This window comes from Podarcis bocagei (genome assembly GCF_964188305.1).
Source record: "Podarcis bocagei genome assembly, chromosome: 4".
Classification (NCBI taxonomy): Eukaryota; Metazoa; Chordata; class Lepidosauria; order Squamata; family Lacertidae; genus Podarcis; species Podarcis bocagei.
Window position 1 is genome coordinate 98,852,366 of NC_138128.1, and position 16,968 is coordinate 98,869,333.

General features: G+C 41.4%; 1 protein-coding gene across 6 annotated transcripts in view; it reads right to left on the bottom strand.

Annotated features, from left to right (window-relative positions):
• Positions 1-16,968, bottom strand: part of SCUBE1 (signal peptide, CUB domain and EGF like domain containing 1) — a 191,909-nt gene that overhangs the window by 34,374 nt on the left and 140,567 nt on the right. For all 6 annotated transcript variants that reach the window (XM_081191594.1, XM_081191593.1, XM_081191592.1 and 3 more), the window contains one exon: positions 9,825-9,947. In XM_081191594.1, coding sequence (XP_081047720.1) covers positions 9,825-9,947 — 123 coding nt within the window. The remainder of the gene's footprint in view (positions 1-9,824; positions 9,948-16,968) is intronic.

The following is a 16,968-nucleotide window of genomic DNA, read 5'->3' on the forward strand; positions in this document are numbered from 1 at the left end:
AGACCTGTTGATAAAGAGTATTTTGCTTCTAGCCCAACTTCAAGCCTCTGTGAAGGAAAGACAGGACTTGATACACAGTCACTTTGGACCCACAATACTTGGAAATGACAGACCACGTGCTCCGTTGGCTGATGAGCAACAAGAGGCTAGGATCATAGCAACCGCCTCTGGAGACAGCACCACTCAAATGTCAGGCTGTCAGATGCGGTTACTTGGGGTCAGGATGCCAAACTGGCAAATGGGTAGCACCCATGGCTTCTCCACTGAGAGCTGGAGGAGCTTTGAAAACCATGGCAAATGAGGCCAGTAGGGTGCCAGCAGGACTATCTGAATATAGGTTCCAGAGAATTCATTCCATGAGAGGAGCAGGAGCAAAATGTACAGTAGCCCATTGGGCTACATTGACGCCCTTGTGGTACCTCCATGTGGTACTTTGTGACATATCTTGGAAGCTAGAAATTCTGGTTTGTTGCAAAGAGGTCCACCACCAGATATCCAAACCTGATCTGGAGCTGGGCAAAAACTGACAGATGCGGTTGAAGTATGTATTCAAAGGCTGTATATCCTGTTTTACAGTTGGGAGGCAGCCATCATTATATCTCCAATAGGTCATAATCACTGAACAATACCAGGCAAAATTAAAAAGCATTTTTGGAACTTATTCAAAGAGGTGGAGTGACAATATTTTTAAAAATGATATGTTCACTTTGCTTTGAATCCAGCTAATGATTATTTTGTAGCTCTGTAAATTTGTTCTCAGATTGTCTGTATGACATTTGTTGTTGGAAACGTCCAATCTGAAAAATACTAAAGCAAGGTCAAATAAAGCATTTTGGTTTGCATCCATATTTTCATTTGTGTTTGTTGGACATAGTACACTGGAGATTATCCAAATGATCCCCAGAAAGGGAAATAAATGCAAAGTCTTTTTATTATTCAGTTTCCCCCAGGACTTTTTGGCTCATTGCTTCCCCCACCTTAGCTCTTGGAATAGACTTACTGATGTATTGATCCTTAAGAAATAAAACAAAAAAATAAAACATGGTACTTTTTATTAGTCCAGTTTCTGCTGCCTCAAAACATAAAGTTGAAAAGCTGAACTTCATACTGTCAGCAAAACAAATCAGAGTCTATTTAAAATAGGAAATGTCTCTGTTTCTCTTAAGACTCCTTTGTATAATAGATTATGACAAACAGTTCTGAAATATTTTAATAAAAGGAATCATAAAGATGTGTTCAGTACCCACCAAGTCTCAACCAGTGGACCACAACTAACCTTCCTGCCTGTTGGATCTACTGTTCCACGTAACATTCTGTTGTCTCTTCCTTCTTCAGAGACAGAGACACGTGAATGTGTGTCTAATTAGGGGCATTTACTATCTCCCATAGAAGTGAATGGTTTCCCTTGTGGCGAAAACAAAGAGGAGGCATTGGTAACACTGTATGAGGGTAGTACTTGACCTCACCCCTGGATCTACAGTTTTGAGAGCTGGGGCCAAGAATAGTCCCCATCACCTCAAAGCTGACCTCAGTTGTGGTTTTCAAAAGGAGGAGAGCTAGCAATAGGTGAGATAAGGACCTATTCCTCTGAACACCCCCCTTGAAAATTGCTCCTCCTTGTTCTTTTGAGGCTGCAGCAGTTTCTTCCTCTTGCATATCCTGCCAAGATTAGAAGCTGGAGAGTGGGCAATGGACATCTGGGAGCTAAGCTGGTGTGTCACTGAGAAGCCCAATTTAGCTGGAAGTCTGCACGTGCCCCAAGACAATGGGTTTATTTGTGACTTTGCTCCGAACAATAAGCACGGCACTCTTGCATAGCGATCAGAGAAGCAGTTCCTTTAACAGTTGTGGACCACAGGTATAAAATTTACGGCATGTAATGCCCTAAGAGAGACTATTATGAAAATGATTTATAGGTGGTACATGACCCCAGTCAAGCTTGCAAAAATCTACCATTTGCCCGATGATAAATGTTGGAAATGTAAAGAAACTGAAGGTACATTCTTTCACCTTTGGTGGACGTGCCCAAGGATTAAGGCTTTCTGGGAAATGATCTATAATGAAATGAAAAAGGTATTTAAATATACCTTCCTGAAGAAACCAGAGGCCTTTCTTCTGGGCATTGTCGGCCAATTGGTGCTAAAGAAGAATAGAACTTTCTTTATGTATGCTACAACAGCAGCAAGAATACTTATTGCAAAGTACTGGAAGACACAAGATTTACCCACTCTGGAAGAATGGCAGATGAAGCTGATGGACTATATGGAATTGGCAGAAATGACTGGCAAAATCCGAGACCAGGGAGAAGAAATGGCGGAGGAAGATTGAAAGAAATTTAAAGACTATTTGCAGAACTACTGTAAAATTAATGAATGTTAAAATGATGTTGGACTGAAAAGAAGTGGTTTTGGTAATAAGGTTAATAAGAATAGGTAAATATAGATAGTTATACGGATGAAAATGTATAGTTATAATAGGTTAAGTATAGAGCAAAGTCAAATGAAAGAGGGTAAGGATTTGCTGAAAAGACTTGGAACACGGGAATACAAAAGGGGAGGCGTGAGGAGGTCAAGGAAATAAGCAAATGAGATCAAAGATGCTGAAAAATGGATTTATCCTTTTTTAAAATATTTTTTCTTTTTCTTTTTCCTATTTCCTTTTTTCCTTCTTTCTAGGTTGCCTTTTTGTCAACTTTCTTGTTAGCTTGTGTTTGTTAGCTTTTGTTTGTTTTTTCTTTATGTGTAATTTTTTGTATAATCTCAATAAATATTCTTTGAGAAGCAGTTCCTTTAAGTGTTCCCCTGCCAAGTAAAGTTGCCAAAGATCATCTCCCTAGCGGTGGTGGTACTGGAAACTCCCCCCCCCCATAGAAGCAATAACAGTGCCTGCCTGATGAGTCCCCAGAACCTTCCCTATATTGAATGCCAGCATCTCCCTTCACACTTATATCAGCTGACATGGATGTGATGAGACTGGAAATCGGGGTATTTTTAAACTGCTTGAACTCTTGGTATCTTCTGCCATGAATACGAAGCACACAGAGGCAGGGATGAAGTGCAAATGGAGGAATTGTAGGTGTTCCACCTTCCAGAGGCTTTCCAAACCTCACTGGACTCCACTGTTTGTGGTGTTCCCTTCCCTCTCTGGGAGACAGACTGGACCTTCAAGTCAGCCTCACACCCTTCTCTAGAGGAGTGACTTCAAACCTGACCACGAGGACAGCAGTTCAAACATGGGGTTTGTGTGGGCTTGGGGCAAGATGCTATTTTAAAATCTTTTTGTGTTTGGAGATAAAATCTTTTTATGTGAAAATAGCCTGAGTAACCTTCCTTGTGGTGGCCTCTGGATGACCTCTTACTTGGCCTCTGAGGATTGCATCTGTCTAATATTGCTCACCACATTTCCATCTACAAATGAAAGAGGAAAGCTCAGTAAATCTTCCTGCTGAATTTCAAGTTTATAACCCAACCCACGTCCAATCTCCATTCCTTTTGCATAACAAGGTCTCAAAATAGTTTCATTTACAGCTGGGTGAAATAGTGAAAGGAGACAACAATGTTCTGTTTTAAAGAGCCAGGTTCACTAGCTCTCTGGTTTTTACGTAAAAACGAGGTGGTTTTTTAAAAGGATTAAACAATTTTGCAGAGGGCAGGGTTATCAATGGCTACAAGCTGCAAAGGCTAGGTACTATCTCCACTGTTGGAGACAGTATTCTGCCAAATGCAGAGCCTCCAACATTCCCAAAATGAAAATAGGGACATTCTATTCTGTATCTGTATCACTGCTTCAGCATTGCATTCTGGTCAAGTACAAGTTATTAGAGGACAAAACTGCAGTTTTTAAAGCACAGAAATATTTGAATTTATATATTGTGTTTAGGGAAGGCCGAGAGGAAAAGAAAACCCCAAATCAATAAATGCAACTAACTATATACAGTGGGTTTACGAACTGAATCCATTCCGGAAGTCCATTCTTAAACCAAAGCGTTCTTAAACCAAGGCGTGCTTTCCCATATCAGCGGGGACTCAATTTACAAATGGAACACACTCAACAGGAAGCAAAACTTGTTCTGCTTCCAAGGCAAAGTTCAGAAACCAAAACACGTACTTCTGGGTTTGCAGCATTCTTAATCCAAGTTGTTCATAAACTAAGCTGTCCTTAAACCAAGGTACCACTGTGTGTGTGTGTGTGTGGAGACTATGCAATGACATAATGCACTTATGAGTATTTTAGAAGCATGACAACTTTGAACAACCATTATTATTGTGATTGTGCAGGTGTATGATATGGGGTGTCCCAATGTTTATTTTGGAGTCCAGGGACATATACACTTTTGAATTCAGGGCAGGGGTGCCAATCTTGGGGGCCCCCAGGGGTAAGCACCACTCCACAAACTTGAGCACAAGACATGACATGGCACACACACAGCATTTGAATGACAATGCCCATCAACCGGGATGGGGGCTGGCCCCCTTAAATATTTTATTGGGGGTGTTGCGAAGGGACCTTGGCCTCTAGGAGTTGGCTCCTATGGTTCAGAGATATACAAATTTCCTTTTTTTAGTGTTTCAAACTTCTGAGCAACTTAGGAATGTGTAAGCAACTGCAGCATGCTGCTGCTGGGGTGAATCCTGGCTGAATCAGCTGCAAAAACACCCCCACTCCAGGCCTCCCCTCCCCTAGCTACAGTGGTACCTCAGGTTAAGAACTTAATTCATTCTGGAGGTCTGTTCTTAACCTGAAACTGTTCTTCACCTGAAGCATCACTTTAGCTAATGGGGCCTCCTGCTGCCGCCGAGCTGCTGGAGCACGATTTCTGTTCTCATCCTGAAGCAAAGTTCTTAACCTGAGGTACTATTTATGGGTTTGCAGAGACTGTAACCTGAAGCGTCTGTAACCTGAGGTACCACTGTACTCTGGGACCTTCCTTCACCCAAATGCACAAAATGGGGAGACTCGTCAGATTTCAGAAGGCGCCACCAATTTAGCTCATGGGAGAAATCAATGTCTTTTCCCCATCCAAGTGAGAAGCCAGGCAGGAAAGGGCTTTGGAGGGAGGCGTTTTTCCTCCGGAAGACCCCTCCCCACCTCCCCAAATGCCCCTACACTCCAGGAATCTAGTCTGGTTCATCTTAAGCCACAGAAAGGGACAAGCTGCAGGATCAGATCTCTTGCATCTTTTTCAAAGAAGGACCCAAAGAGGAAATGCCCACAACACACCTCAGTGACACTGGAGGTTCCCAAATGAAACTGGCAAGGAAAGGTGAGGCAGCAATGCAAACAAATTGGGCCGGGACCTAAGAGGTTTGGACGCAGAGCAGACCCTCCCCATTGTGTGCAGTGTTGCTGAGCAGCTGGGATATCTGTGCAAATGAGAAGCTGAAGTAGGTTGTTGCTTCTCTCTTTCCCTGGCCAGGAGATGGAAGGAGCAATGAATGAAAAGGTGGGGAAAGATTTGGGTGGGGTTTTTTACAAGGAGGGGGAGGGAAGGCTTGCAGCTGGGAATTTGGGACTCTGCATGACAAAGTGAGAGGCCATGACGGCTTAAGGGTTTTCATGAAGGTCCTAGCATTTTCAGGGCAGTTGGAGACTATGCAAATACCAAAATGGGCATCGGGTGGCTCCTGTGAGGACAGGAGGGTGGACTAGATGGGCCATTGGGCAGATCAGTCAGCGCTCTGCTTATGTTCTCAATCTTTTTCTTTTGAGGTGTGGAGACTATTCTTTGCTTCAGCTCAATTGCCAATTCTTCCTCCCCATGCATTCAAAAGGTGAGACTTAACAGTTGTTTTTCTTTTTCATGCTTTGGCCGACTGCAAAACCTTTAAATATTTTTTAGGTGGCCTTTCATTTTGATTTTTCTAAAAAACCTAAATACAGTGGTGCCCCGCAAGACGAAAGCCTCGCGAGACGAAAAACTCGCAAAAAGAAAGGTTTTTCCGTTTTCGAGGTGCCTCGCAAGACGAATTTCCCTATGGGCTTGCTTTGCAAAACGAAGCTTGCCCCGCAAGCTCCGGGGACAGCGGGAAGCGCAGCGTGTCTTCCCCGCTGTCCCCGGACCTCTTTTGAAGCAAGGGGCGGCGGGGAGAAGCGATCTTCTCCCCGCAGCCCCAGGTCCGGGGACAGCGAGAAGCGCAGCGTGTCTTCCCCGCTGTCCCCGGACCTCTTTTGAAGCAAGGGGCGGCGCGAAGAAGCGATCTTCTCCTCTCCGCCCCTTGCTTCAAAAGAGGGGACAGAGCGGCGCTTCCCCTCTGTCCCCAGACGGTCTCCATAGGAACGCATTGATTGATTTTCAATGCATTCCTATGGGAAACCGTGCTTCGCAAGACGAAAAACTCGCAAGAAGAAAAAACTTGCGGAACGAATTAATTTCCTCTTGCGAGGCACCACTGTACTTTAAAGGAGAAGATTTTTCTGAAATCCTGCTCTCTGACATGTTAGTTTTCCTTGAGCAGGCTCTGTGTCTTTCCATACATTTGCAGCCTATATCTGACTGCCCGAATAGCCCTTTTCCTGCATTCGGAAGGGAAACAATCTCAAGTGAGCTGTGCCACCTACCGTATTTTTTGCTCTATAAGACTCACTTTTTCCCTCCTAAAAAGTAAGGGGAAATGTGTGTGTGTCTTATGGAGCGAATGCAGGCGGCACAGCTATCCCAGAAGCCAGAACAGCAAGAGGGATTGCTGCTTTCACTGTGCAGCGATCCCTCTTGCTGTTCTGGCTTCTGAGATTCAGAATTTATTTTTCCTTGTTTTCCTCCTCCAAAAACTAGGTGCGTCTTATGGTCTGGTGCACCTTATAGAGCGAAAAATACGGTACTTTTCCTGAACATGTAAATCAGAGTTCCACAAATTAAAGCAATTCTTTAGCTGCCAAATAAAGCAGAATTAAAATAAACAGAAGCTGTGAACTGGATAAAAACAGATGCAAAAATACATAAACAATATGAACAGCTACCTCATCTCTCAACAAATATGTAATTAAATGTTTCTGAAACAGACTGTGGGAGGATTAAAACACCAAAAATAACCTGCCACAAGTCTCTCCACAGCACTTTAAAAATGTCTTGGCCACGAGTTAACACAGGGGGAGGCCTGCAGGAGATTTATAAACTGACATGGCCAGTAACCTCAAACCACTCTTGTTCCTTCCATTTAAAACAAGAGGCACCAATGACATTATGTCAGTAAGGAAAGAAACAAAATACAGGTGATTCACACTTTGTTGATTCCTTGATCTCCATTAGCCTTCTGTCATTCAGCAGCAGCAGCAGCAGCACCAGCAGTCATGTTGACTGCTTGAGTTCACCAATTAAAAACACCAGACAGGAGCTAAATTATCCAAGAAACCACCTGTTTTTGTGAGTCAGGTGCTATTAACAATATAGCTGCTATTGGTCTGGAAGCCCGAAGTACCTCAGGCATGAAACAGGAAAATACTTGCAATTCATTTCTATGCTGTACCACTACAAACCAATATGTCTGCATTTTCTGCAGCTTTTTGCGGCTTCTGTTGTTAAATGTTGAGGTTCCCCCGGCTGAACAAAAGAGAGATGCTGTGGCATTTGTGCTTCCTGTCAGGCTGCCATTTGAAGCCTCAGGGCGATGGTCTCAGCGGTTCAGCTACTCTCTGCTATTCTTAGACAAGTCACGTGGCAAGTCTTCAAAACATGTAATTTTTTTGACTAACAATATTTCAGGTAAATATTATTTCCCATGTGGGTGCTTTTTCATATAATGGCTCCTCAAGTATAATTTTTTTTTTACCGAAGTCACTGTCATTCTCTCTTTCATCACATTTTCTTACATCACGTTCTCTTTCATCATATTTTTTAAAAAATACACGTTCCCCCACCTTAACTCCTTTATCCTCATAAACAACCCTGTAAATTAGGTTAGGCTGAGAGATGGTGTCTGGCTTAAACATCATGTTCTATTACCCTGAACTGAAGTCTCTGTCACCTTATTGTGCAACATCAGGGCTGACATTATTCTTACAACTGCCAAGCCTCCCAACTTGCTCTTATCTGTCAAACTAAATCCCCAGTGCTGTTTCTGCCCACTCAGGTGGTGCTGTCTGTGCCAGCCTATGCTCAGCTTTCTTTCTTTTTATTTTCTAAGGTCTTTCCCACACATTCTATAAAGAATGGGGAAAGGAGGAATTGTTCAATGCTTCAAAATACCCCCCTCCCCATTTAACACTTCGCACAGTCTGCAAATATTCAAAGTGTTCAGAAGCATTCATTAAATAAAAGCCTTCTATAGTTACTGCAATAATCAGAAAAAAGCAAAACAGTGACTGTGTTCTTGATGCTTTGAAATTAGCCCCCTAAAGGACATACAACAAGCACATTTTTATTTTCACATTTCCTTCTTTGCTCTCTGAAATATAAATTTCCCTTTGTGGGATGTTCAAAAAGCATATAACTTTGAAACAACTTTTTCCATATCAAATGAACCTGTGCACCTTGTTCTAGCAATGGCTGTGAAAATCATCTCATGTCAACTGAAGCACAGAAACAGACCAAAGTGATATTAAATTTGGGGTGGAAACAAGGCTTTCTACAAGATTTCTTGAAGTTCCATCTCAAAGTTCTGTACAGGAATATCATGTACTATACAGTTCACTCTGCAGATGAATAGTCCGCAACTTTTGGGAGTGGTTATTTAAGTGTATGGGCTGTCAGATCTATGCTTTGTATTGCTACGTCAAGCTGCTTCTTGGCTGGGCTTTTACGCTCTCACACGGGGCCACTCATTTCTTTATTTATAAGAGTATTTCTAAAGCCCCAACTCATATGAAAATAGCTTGGTGGTATCCAGTAAATACATCCTGAGCTCAGTTCACAGGATCTCATAAGTCATTCTTGTGCAGAGTGATGGATGAGGACCTGTGAGACCTAGGTTCCAATACCTTTCTTGACCATGAAGCTCAAAGGGTGACCTAGGACTAGTCACTATCTTTCAACCCTACACAGGGTTGTTGTAGAGATGAAATGAGGAGAACCATGCAAGGCTTCCCTCCTCTTATGCATAATCAACTCACATCGAGTTGCATGGGACCTCAGAATGTAACCCCCGCCTAAGTGGGGAGTCACCTGAGAACCACCTTGAACTCCTTGAAGGAAAGGTGGGATATAAATGTAATAATAAATAAATGGGTTGTATTTTCCAATTAGCTTTGCTGAGATACTACCAAAAACCTTGGTGTCAGCATGGATCAAGAACTGCACAGCAAGATTTGCAAACCTTATCCAAGAACGCCAGATATTAACTGAAAATGAAAACCTAAAAGGTGAGAATCCGGTCAACAGGTTGCTCAGTGGTACCTCAGCAAACTAATCACCCATGTCTCACTTTCCAAATTTGAAACATACACAGACATTTGCTTATTGAGAGCACATAATTTCCCTATGGGTCTTAAACTGAGTCTTAGGCAAATGTTTAGCCTCTACATCAAGACCTAGTTCTGTTTAAAGGAAGGAGATCCAATAGTTAGGTGATATTCACTGAACACACTCAAGACTTTCAGTTCTGACGTTCTTGCTGCTTTAAACAACTGGAACATTTTGCTGGTTCTACCTGTAAATCACCTTTTTCTTGCCCTCAACTGGAGTTGGGTTTAACATCCTATCTGAATGTTACATATATTCTGAGAATAATTATAGCATTGAATTATAGCAATTTCTCTACAAAATATCTCTGCCTCTATGCTAGATATAAATCTTATGGGCTTGTATTTCTAGCACTGAATGATTTAAACTTATCACATTACTAATTTAAAAATAAACAAAAATAAACAAGCTTTGATAAAAGGAGAATTACCTTGGCATGTTCGTTCATCTGTTAGTAGCTTATATCCCTTCTGGCAGCTGCACTCAAAGCTGCCCACGGTGTTTCGGCAGAAGTGATCACAGCCACCATTGTTTACCAGACATTCATCTATATCTGTTAGAAACAAGAGAGAAAGAAATTGAACCAAAAATCAGTAATATATCTTCTTCCTGGGGGGTGGGGGAGGTAGAAAAGTAATATTTTGCCAGTTCACACAAAAATCTGAACTTAGATTATCACTGGCACTATACTTGCCCACAATGCTACTAGGATGAAGGAGGGGGAAAGTTTTAAAGAATATTACCTGGCTATGAAATTAGTTGTGTGAACTTCATCAACATAACTATGGCAAAATGAGGGGGGAAATATTGAGGGAAACAGCTGTAGAAAAACTGAATTGCTGTTCAGCAATCATATTCCACCCTGTAAGTTCATAAATTCAGTGCCTGCCAAATGTTCCACAATGATTTAAAAAAATTAAAATAGTATAATTACTTTTCTTTATCTTTCTCTCTACTTGAACAAACTTAACTTGGAGGCCTTAGTCTTCATTGTCATTTTAATCTCAATATACCCAAGACCACACCTCTGCTTTCTGTCTCCACACCCTCTACTCTCTTAATTTTTTAACTGTTGTCACCATCCACTTTGCTCAACAGTGTGTGGCCTTGCCTTTATCCACTCTCGACCCCTAGTCCTTTGCCAAGTCAATCTTGCAAAAATACATCCCTTACCCTCTGTCCTGCCAGCAAAAACCACTGGTTCCTTCCATAGTTCTCTCTTCCCTAGATTACTGCACCCTTCTCCTCTTGGGTCGTCCTACTGTCTCACCTTGATCCCCTCAAATCTATTTAGCACTCTTCTGCTCAACCCTTTCACTAATCCCATCTCCACGATCAAATTGCATCCCTTTTAATATGCTTACACTGGCTCCCAATGTAATACCAGACCGTTGTTCTTATCTTCAAAATCCTCTGTAGCCTTGCAGCCTTCGTCTCTCTTCTCTTATATCCCTATATAACCCTAAACCTTGACCAGTTCTACCATCCCCAGCCATCCAAAGTTCTCCTGCTTCTGTCTGCAAAGACATCATCCTTTCTCCCCTGTATTCCTAGAACTGCTTCCCAGAACACCTCCATGATGCTATCAACACTTTTGCTTCTCTCCCCCCAACCAGTCTACTGTTTCCAAGAAGCCTTTGGAACAAACCTTAGGCACTGCAACTAAACTTGCAACATATAATAGCACATATAATAGAACAATAGTATAGAATTCTCTCTTCTTCCCCCTAATTTGTTGTTTCCTGTGTGTCAAACTTTAGAGTGGAAGCTTCATAGGACAGTGACCTGTCTTATTCTACGCAACGTACCACATACACTGATAGGCACTGCAATCACTATTCCGATCTTTTAAAACACATAAAATGCTAGCAATGAGAAAAGAATAATGTAGGTTTTATTTGCTCTTGGCTTTATAAAATGCTTCATCATAGCCGCAGTCAAATAAAAGAGACAGCCTTCCACATACATTTCAATAACCTGTAAGAAACTCCTTTTCTGACAGCATCCAGCAACTGGTGGTTGCCTTCTCAGTGCTATGATGCCAACAACATATTAATATTTGTGCAATTCTTCTGATCTCCCTTTTACAACTGGAAACAGAGGTTTTTTTTTCTTATCATATGAAGGAAATAAGGTGCAAGAAATGTTTATACAGAGCCTAGATTGCAAACAGGCATTGTCTATAAAGAGAACTATTTGCAAAATAAGATCAAAGCATAAAGTTCCAAAGTGACTATGTTTGCCACAGCTGCACTAACTCAACATGTATGCAATCTAGTCACACAACACTTCTTTTTGGTGTCACTTTTGAATTTAGAAAATATCCAGGAAGATTTGGAGGAGATTGCATCAGTTTCAAAATGTTTAGCAAAAGGATGGGCCAGAGTTGAAAGCACACAATTCCAGTTATACTGTATTATAAACAGTCTAGTTCAGCATTCATAATTGCAAATATGAGCAGTTCAATATTTCTGGCAGATAATTGTTTAGACATTAGTAAAACAAAAAGTTTTAACATAATTTTAAAAATGTTATAAGAAAGAAAACTTGTGTTGTCCAAACCACCAAAGTATCTGAATTTCCCCCTCCTTTATTGGTCTATGCCACTGTAAACCTATGTAAACATACCGTAGATATCACCTTCTCCTTTATGGACTCCTCTGCCCAACGAAGTAAACAACTGGTGATCTGCTGTAGCAGCTTTGGTTGAAGTTAGGCTTCACAGAATCATAGAATTGTAGAGTTTAGTCCAGCCCCCTGCAATGCAGGAATTTGCAGCTGTCCCATCCAGGGATTGAACCAGCAACCTTGGTGTTATCAGAAGATTGGTTGAGGTCAGGCTGCCTTGCAAAAGGGGAATGCCCTTCATCACTGGTGACACACACTTTGGAATCTGCTCCCTAGAAAGAGCTGCTCTGCTATGGACCTTACAAGAGGCATCATTTTTCTAGAAGATGCTGACTGACCTGATTTTAGATGGCCTTACCTGTCTAATTATTTGCTTGGGGTTGCAATTTGTTTGATAAGGTGTTTGTACTGTTTTAATGTATGTTTGGTGACATGTGTATTTTTATTTGATTGTTTTGCAAATTGACCTCTTACAGTACCACTGTCCTGGATTTCTTTCCTAGGTTTTAGCTACTTTTCTGTGTCTTGTATGTTGTAGTCACATTTTTTTGTATCACACCTGCTTTAAACTTGTGTGGTGAGCTGTTCTGAAGGTCCAAATGACTTCTGTGTCAGGATATTTTTCAAAACAAATAAATGAAAACAAGAAAACCTAGTACCACAAATATTTATTCATTTATTCCACTTATAACCTGCTCTTCCACCCAAAGGTTCCAGGGCAGTCAGTACAAAAGAGAATTCAATACAAATATACTGAAATATAAAACATACACGATTACATAAAACCATAGGACCAATATAAAAAAACAACAACCCAGCAGTAGAAGAGACCAATTTTCACTTCAGCCTTCCCCAAATGCCTGAAGGAAAAGTTATGTCTTAAGTTGACGCTGAAAATTAATTAATGAGTGGGCCAACTGTGTCTCCAAAGGGAATGAGTTCTGCACCTAACAGAGAAATCCTTCTTCTGAGCTGTCACACTATGAATTATCGTTATTGATGGATTTACAAGCAGGGCCTCTCCCATGGATCTAAAAGCACAAGTCAGCAGATAATGGGAGGGGTGCCCCTTTACACACTAAGAACAACACCTTAAATTGGGCCCAGTAGAACATGGGCAGCCAGTGAAGAGCCTTCAAGACTGGTGCCACATGATCCAAATTTGCAGCGCCAGTCACTAATCTGGCTGCCATGTTCTGCACTAGCAATAGCTTCCAAACTATCTTCAAGAGCGGTTCCACAAAGAGCACGCTGCAGGTCTAAATTAGAAGTCACCAGAGCATGTACTACTGTGGCTACATTAATCGGGTCTGGCAAAGTCCATAGCCCATAGAATAATGTGACTTTTTAGATGTCTCCAAAATCAAAAGGCTAGGGAGACTTATCTGTAACTGGACTGAATTCAATTTTTAATTATGAAGGGATGGATTCTGTTGCATCTTTTTTTTACAGTCCTGTGTAGTCCCGCCATGGGTAATCAAATGGATAATACATGTAATAAGGCAAAAATGAAAAACAGTAAAAAGGTCAGTTCCTGGTCATGGTCATTTGTGTGCTGGCAAAGTCCTCATGCAATGATATGCAATTTTACAAATGAAACACTCTTGTAAAAAATACAATGGGGTAGATTGATGTAGTTTTGGAGCAGTTGATTTTCTTAACATTTCCTTTACATTTCCAACATTTATTGCTTACCTTATACATTTTAGCCAATTTAACAGGTGTAATATACAGTTGATTTCCATGTGCACAAGCAAATGTGTATCTGAATGTTCATTTGCACCTGCATGTTTACCCTTTTAAGGTTAAGGTTTTAACCTGTTCTGAGTTTCAAGGGGTAGGATCAAATCTCAGGACAAGTGGCCCGAATCACAGGGCAGGCTATTTTCTGCTTGGCTTGATGAGAACTTTGGCCACATCCCATGCCCAGCAGGCTCACAACCCTGAAGAACTAGGCACAGCTGACTTCCGCCTGCTAAGTACTGAGTCTGCAGAAACACATTCCCACAGCAAGATGTCTCCATGACTACGCAAGACGTGTCCACAGTTGCAACTGCAAGTCCAGTTATGCCGAGCAGGCCTAAACCCGAGATAAGGGTCAGTGAATACCTGTCTTGAAGCCAAGTGGAAGAACCTGATTCAAGCATGCCTTGATCACATGCTTTCCTGGCCAACAGTGACACAGAAGTTCATGTGTCTCTGTGTTTGCTACAATATACAAAGTATAAATGCTTTGGACCTGCTTTGTCTGGGGCTTGTTCCTTCTGGAGTGATCCATAACAGGACTCTGGACTGCCCAGAATAAACTCTTCTTTTACCTTTCCACCTGCTGTATCTGGTTTTATTGGCTGGGATGGGACAACGTTTGGACTTTTGTTCTAATAACATGTTGATGATACACCCTTCCACTGCACCTGAGGGCAGCAGGCTAATTTATGGGAAACAGGTCAAGGGGCACACACTGCTGTTCAGCATCTTTCTGCTGCTTCCTGTCCTTTGGCATTTGCCTCATTTTGCCTAATGATATGACTGGTCCACTGTAGAGCAATCCAAACCCCTTTTGTATTGGGCTGTAGGGTTAGATTGGGTCGGGGAGCCACCCAAGATGATCAAGGGTCTGGAAACCAAGCCTTATGAGGAACAGTTGAGGGAGTTGGGTTATGTTTAGCCTGGTAAAGAGGAGACAGGAAATATGATAGGCATCTTCAAACATCTAAAGGGCTGTCATATGGAGCAAGCTTGTTTTCTCCTGCTCCGAAGGCTAGGACTTGAACCAATGGATTCAAGTTACAAGAAATGAGATTCTAACTAAACATCAGACAGAACCTTCTTGTCAGGAGTGCGTGCAGGAGCCAGGCCCTGTGACCGGTAAAGCTTCGCAGGACTGGGGCTTTCCTAAGTTTGTTCTGAAGAGGCAAGGTGCAGCCGCACAGGTGAGGCTGACTGGTAACTCACAGCACCTGGTGGCAAGAGCCAGGAAGGGATATAAAGTCAGCATTTCCCTTTGGCTCCTTGTCACAGCAACACACTTCCTGCCTTGCTGTGTTTGTTTGTTTTTTAAATAATATTTATTACTTTTCCAACAATTTAAACACTACAAAAAAAGAGCGATACAATACAGAAACACTATATAACACTAACACACTAAACTAACAAAACAAAACAAAAACAATTAAAAACACATCAAACAATTTCAGTATCTTATCTTTCATTCACTTATTTCAACGACCTCCTCACACCTCCCCTTTTGTATCCCACTTCTGTTAATTATTTCAGCAATTCCTTTCCATCTTCCTCTGTTTTCTATCCTATAGTTATCTTAACACATTCTAACCTTATTTTTTCCTTTAATATTCTATTAATCTATTTATGCTTAATTCCTTATAACATTTCTACTAAAGCCATATAACTTCATTCCAACACCTGCCTTGCTGTGTTTGGCTTCTTGACTCCTTGCTTTCTGATCCTCATACCCTTGGCTCCTTGACTCCTGTTTTCCTGACCCTCGGACCCTTGGCTTCCTGACTCCTGGCTTCTGGACTCCTGTTCCTGCTCTCATCTTGCCCCCGGTCCCGACGTCCTCAGCCAGGACTTCAACCGCCCGTAAACCGGACCGTGTCGCTTCTGAAAGTAAGAGCTGTCTGACAGTGGAATGAACTCCCTTGGGAGGTGGTAGACTCTCCTTCCTTGGAAGTTTTTTTAAAAACAGGTTGGATGGCCATTTGTCATGGATACTTTAGTTGAGATTCCTGCTTTGCAAGGGGTTGAACTAGATGGCCCCTTCCAACTCTACCAATTTACGATTTTATGATATTCGTTGGTATAAACTGACAATGTTCCATGAAAGGAATTACTAATTAGACAGCAACTGAAAAGGCTTGGATCAAAATTGTAAATGGGGCTATGTGAAACCAAGGCCTTTAGAACAGGGGGGAGGTGGAAGTTGTTAACTGCAAAAACATTCTGAGCAATATAAATAACACTACGTCTCAGTTTGCACGTATTTCTTTCCATGGCTGTAGTGAGACTGACAAGGCATGTAAAAATTATTTCACTCTATGGAGGGCAGACTGTTGCTGCATTTCACTTGAAAAGGAACAGGATCCAAGTGTATCACCTCTAACCAAGTCAATGGCCCCCATTATTTTTCTTTCCATAGCTATAAATAAAAGTCTTGTTATGAGACATGCGAAAATGAATGATCCCACAGCATGAAAGAATCTGGACCTCGTTTATCTTTGTGTAGTTTGGAATCCAGTTTTATCATAGTCAAAATATAAGGTTTACTAAGTCATTGTTTTCAACATATACCTGCCCTTACAGCCATAAATTCTCATAATGGCAAAAGGCAGAAAACCAGTTCTTAGGTCTTGTTCACAAACACATATTCATCATTGGATTACAAAAACAGATTACTCGTGTGTGAATGGCCCTTCACAGATGACACACCAGAACTAAAGCTTTCATTTCAAGTATTCATGGAAGTGTGAGTCACATGAATGTGTGAACCAGTCCCTTATTTCATTCATATATACGAGCTGAGATCGTTTTGTTCCCCTTGTGACTATATGAAGTTACAAGAATATTGTTATTGCCTGACAAGCGTACATAAGTAAATAATGCCATGTAAATAATCATAAATAATAAAGCTCTTAAGATGAGGGTGATGAGGAGACAAAGACAACAGGCTGATAGCAAGAAGGACAGGGAAGTTTAACAGGGGAAGGTGAACAAGTTAGACATACATTAACTTTAGGAAAACATTTTGTTGTATGCATAACAATGCTTTGAAAATGTGTGCATTGCAAAGTTAGAGGAATGTTGGCGGCAAAAAAAAAAAAAAATAGGGTTCTGAAATGCAGGGCTGGCTTATGCCTCAGATAATACTCTTATTGTTTCAGAAGCTTTAAACAGGCGAACATAAAACCTAGGTGTCTTAAGATAAG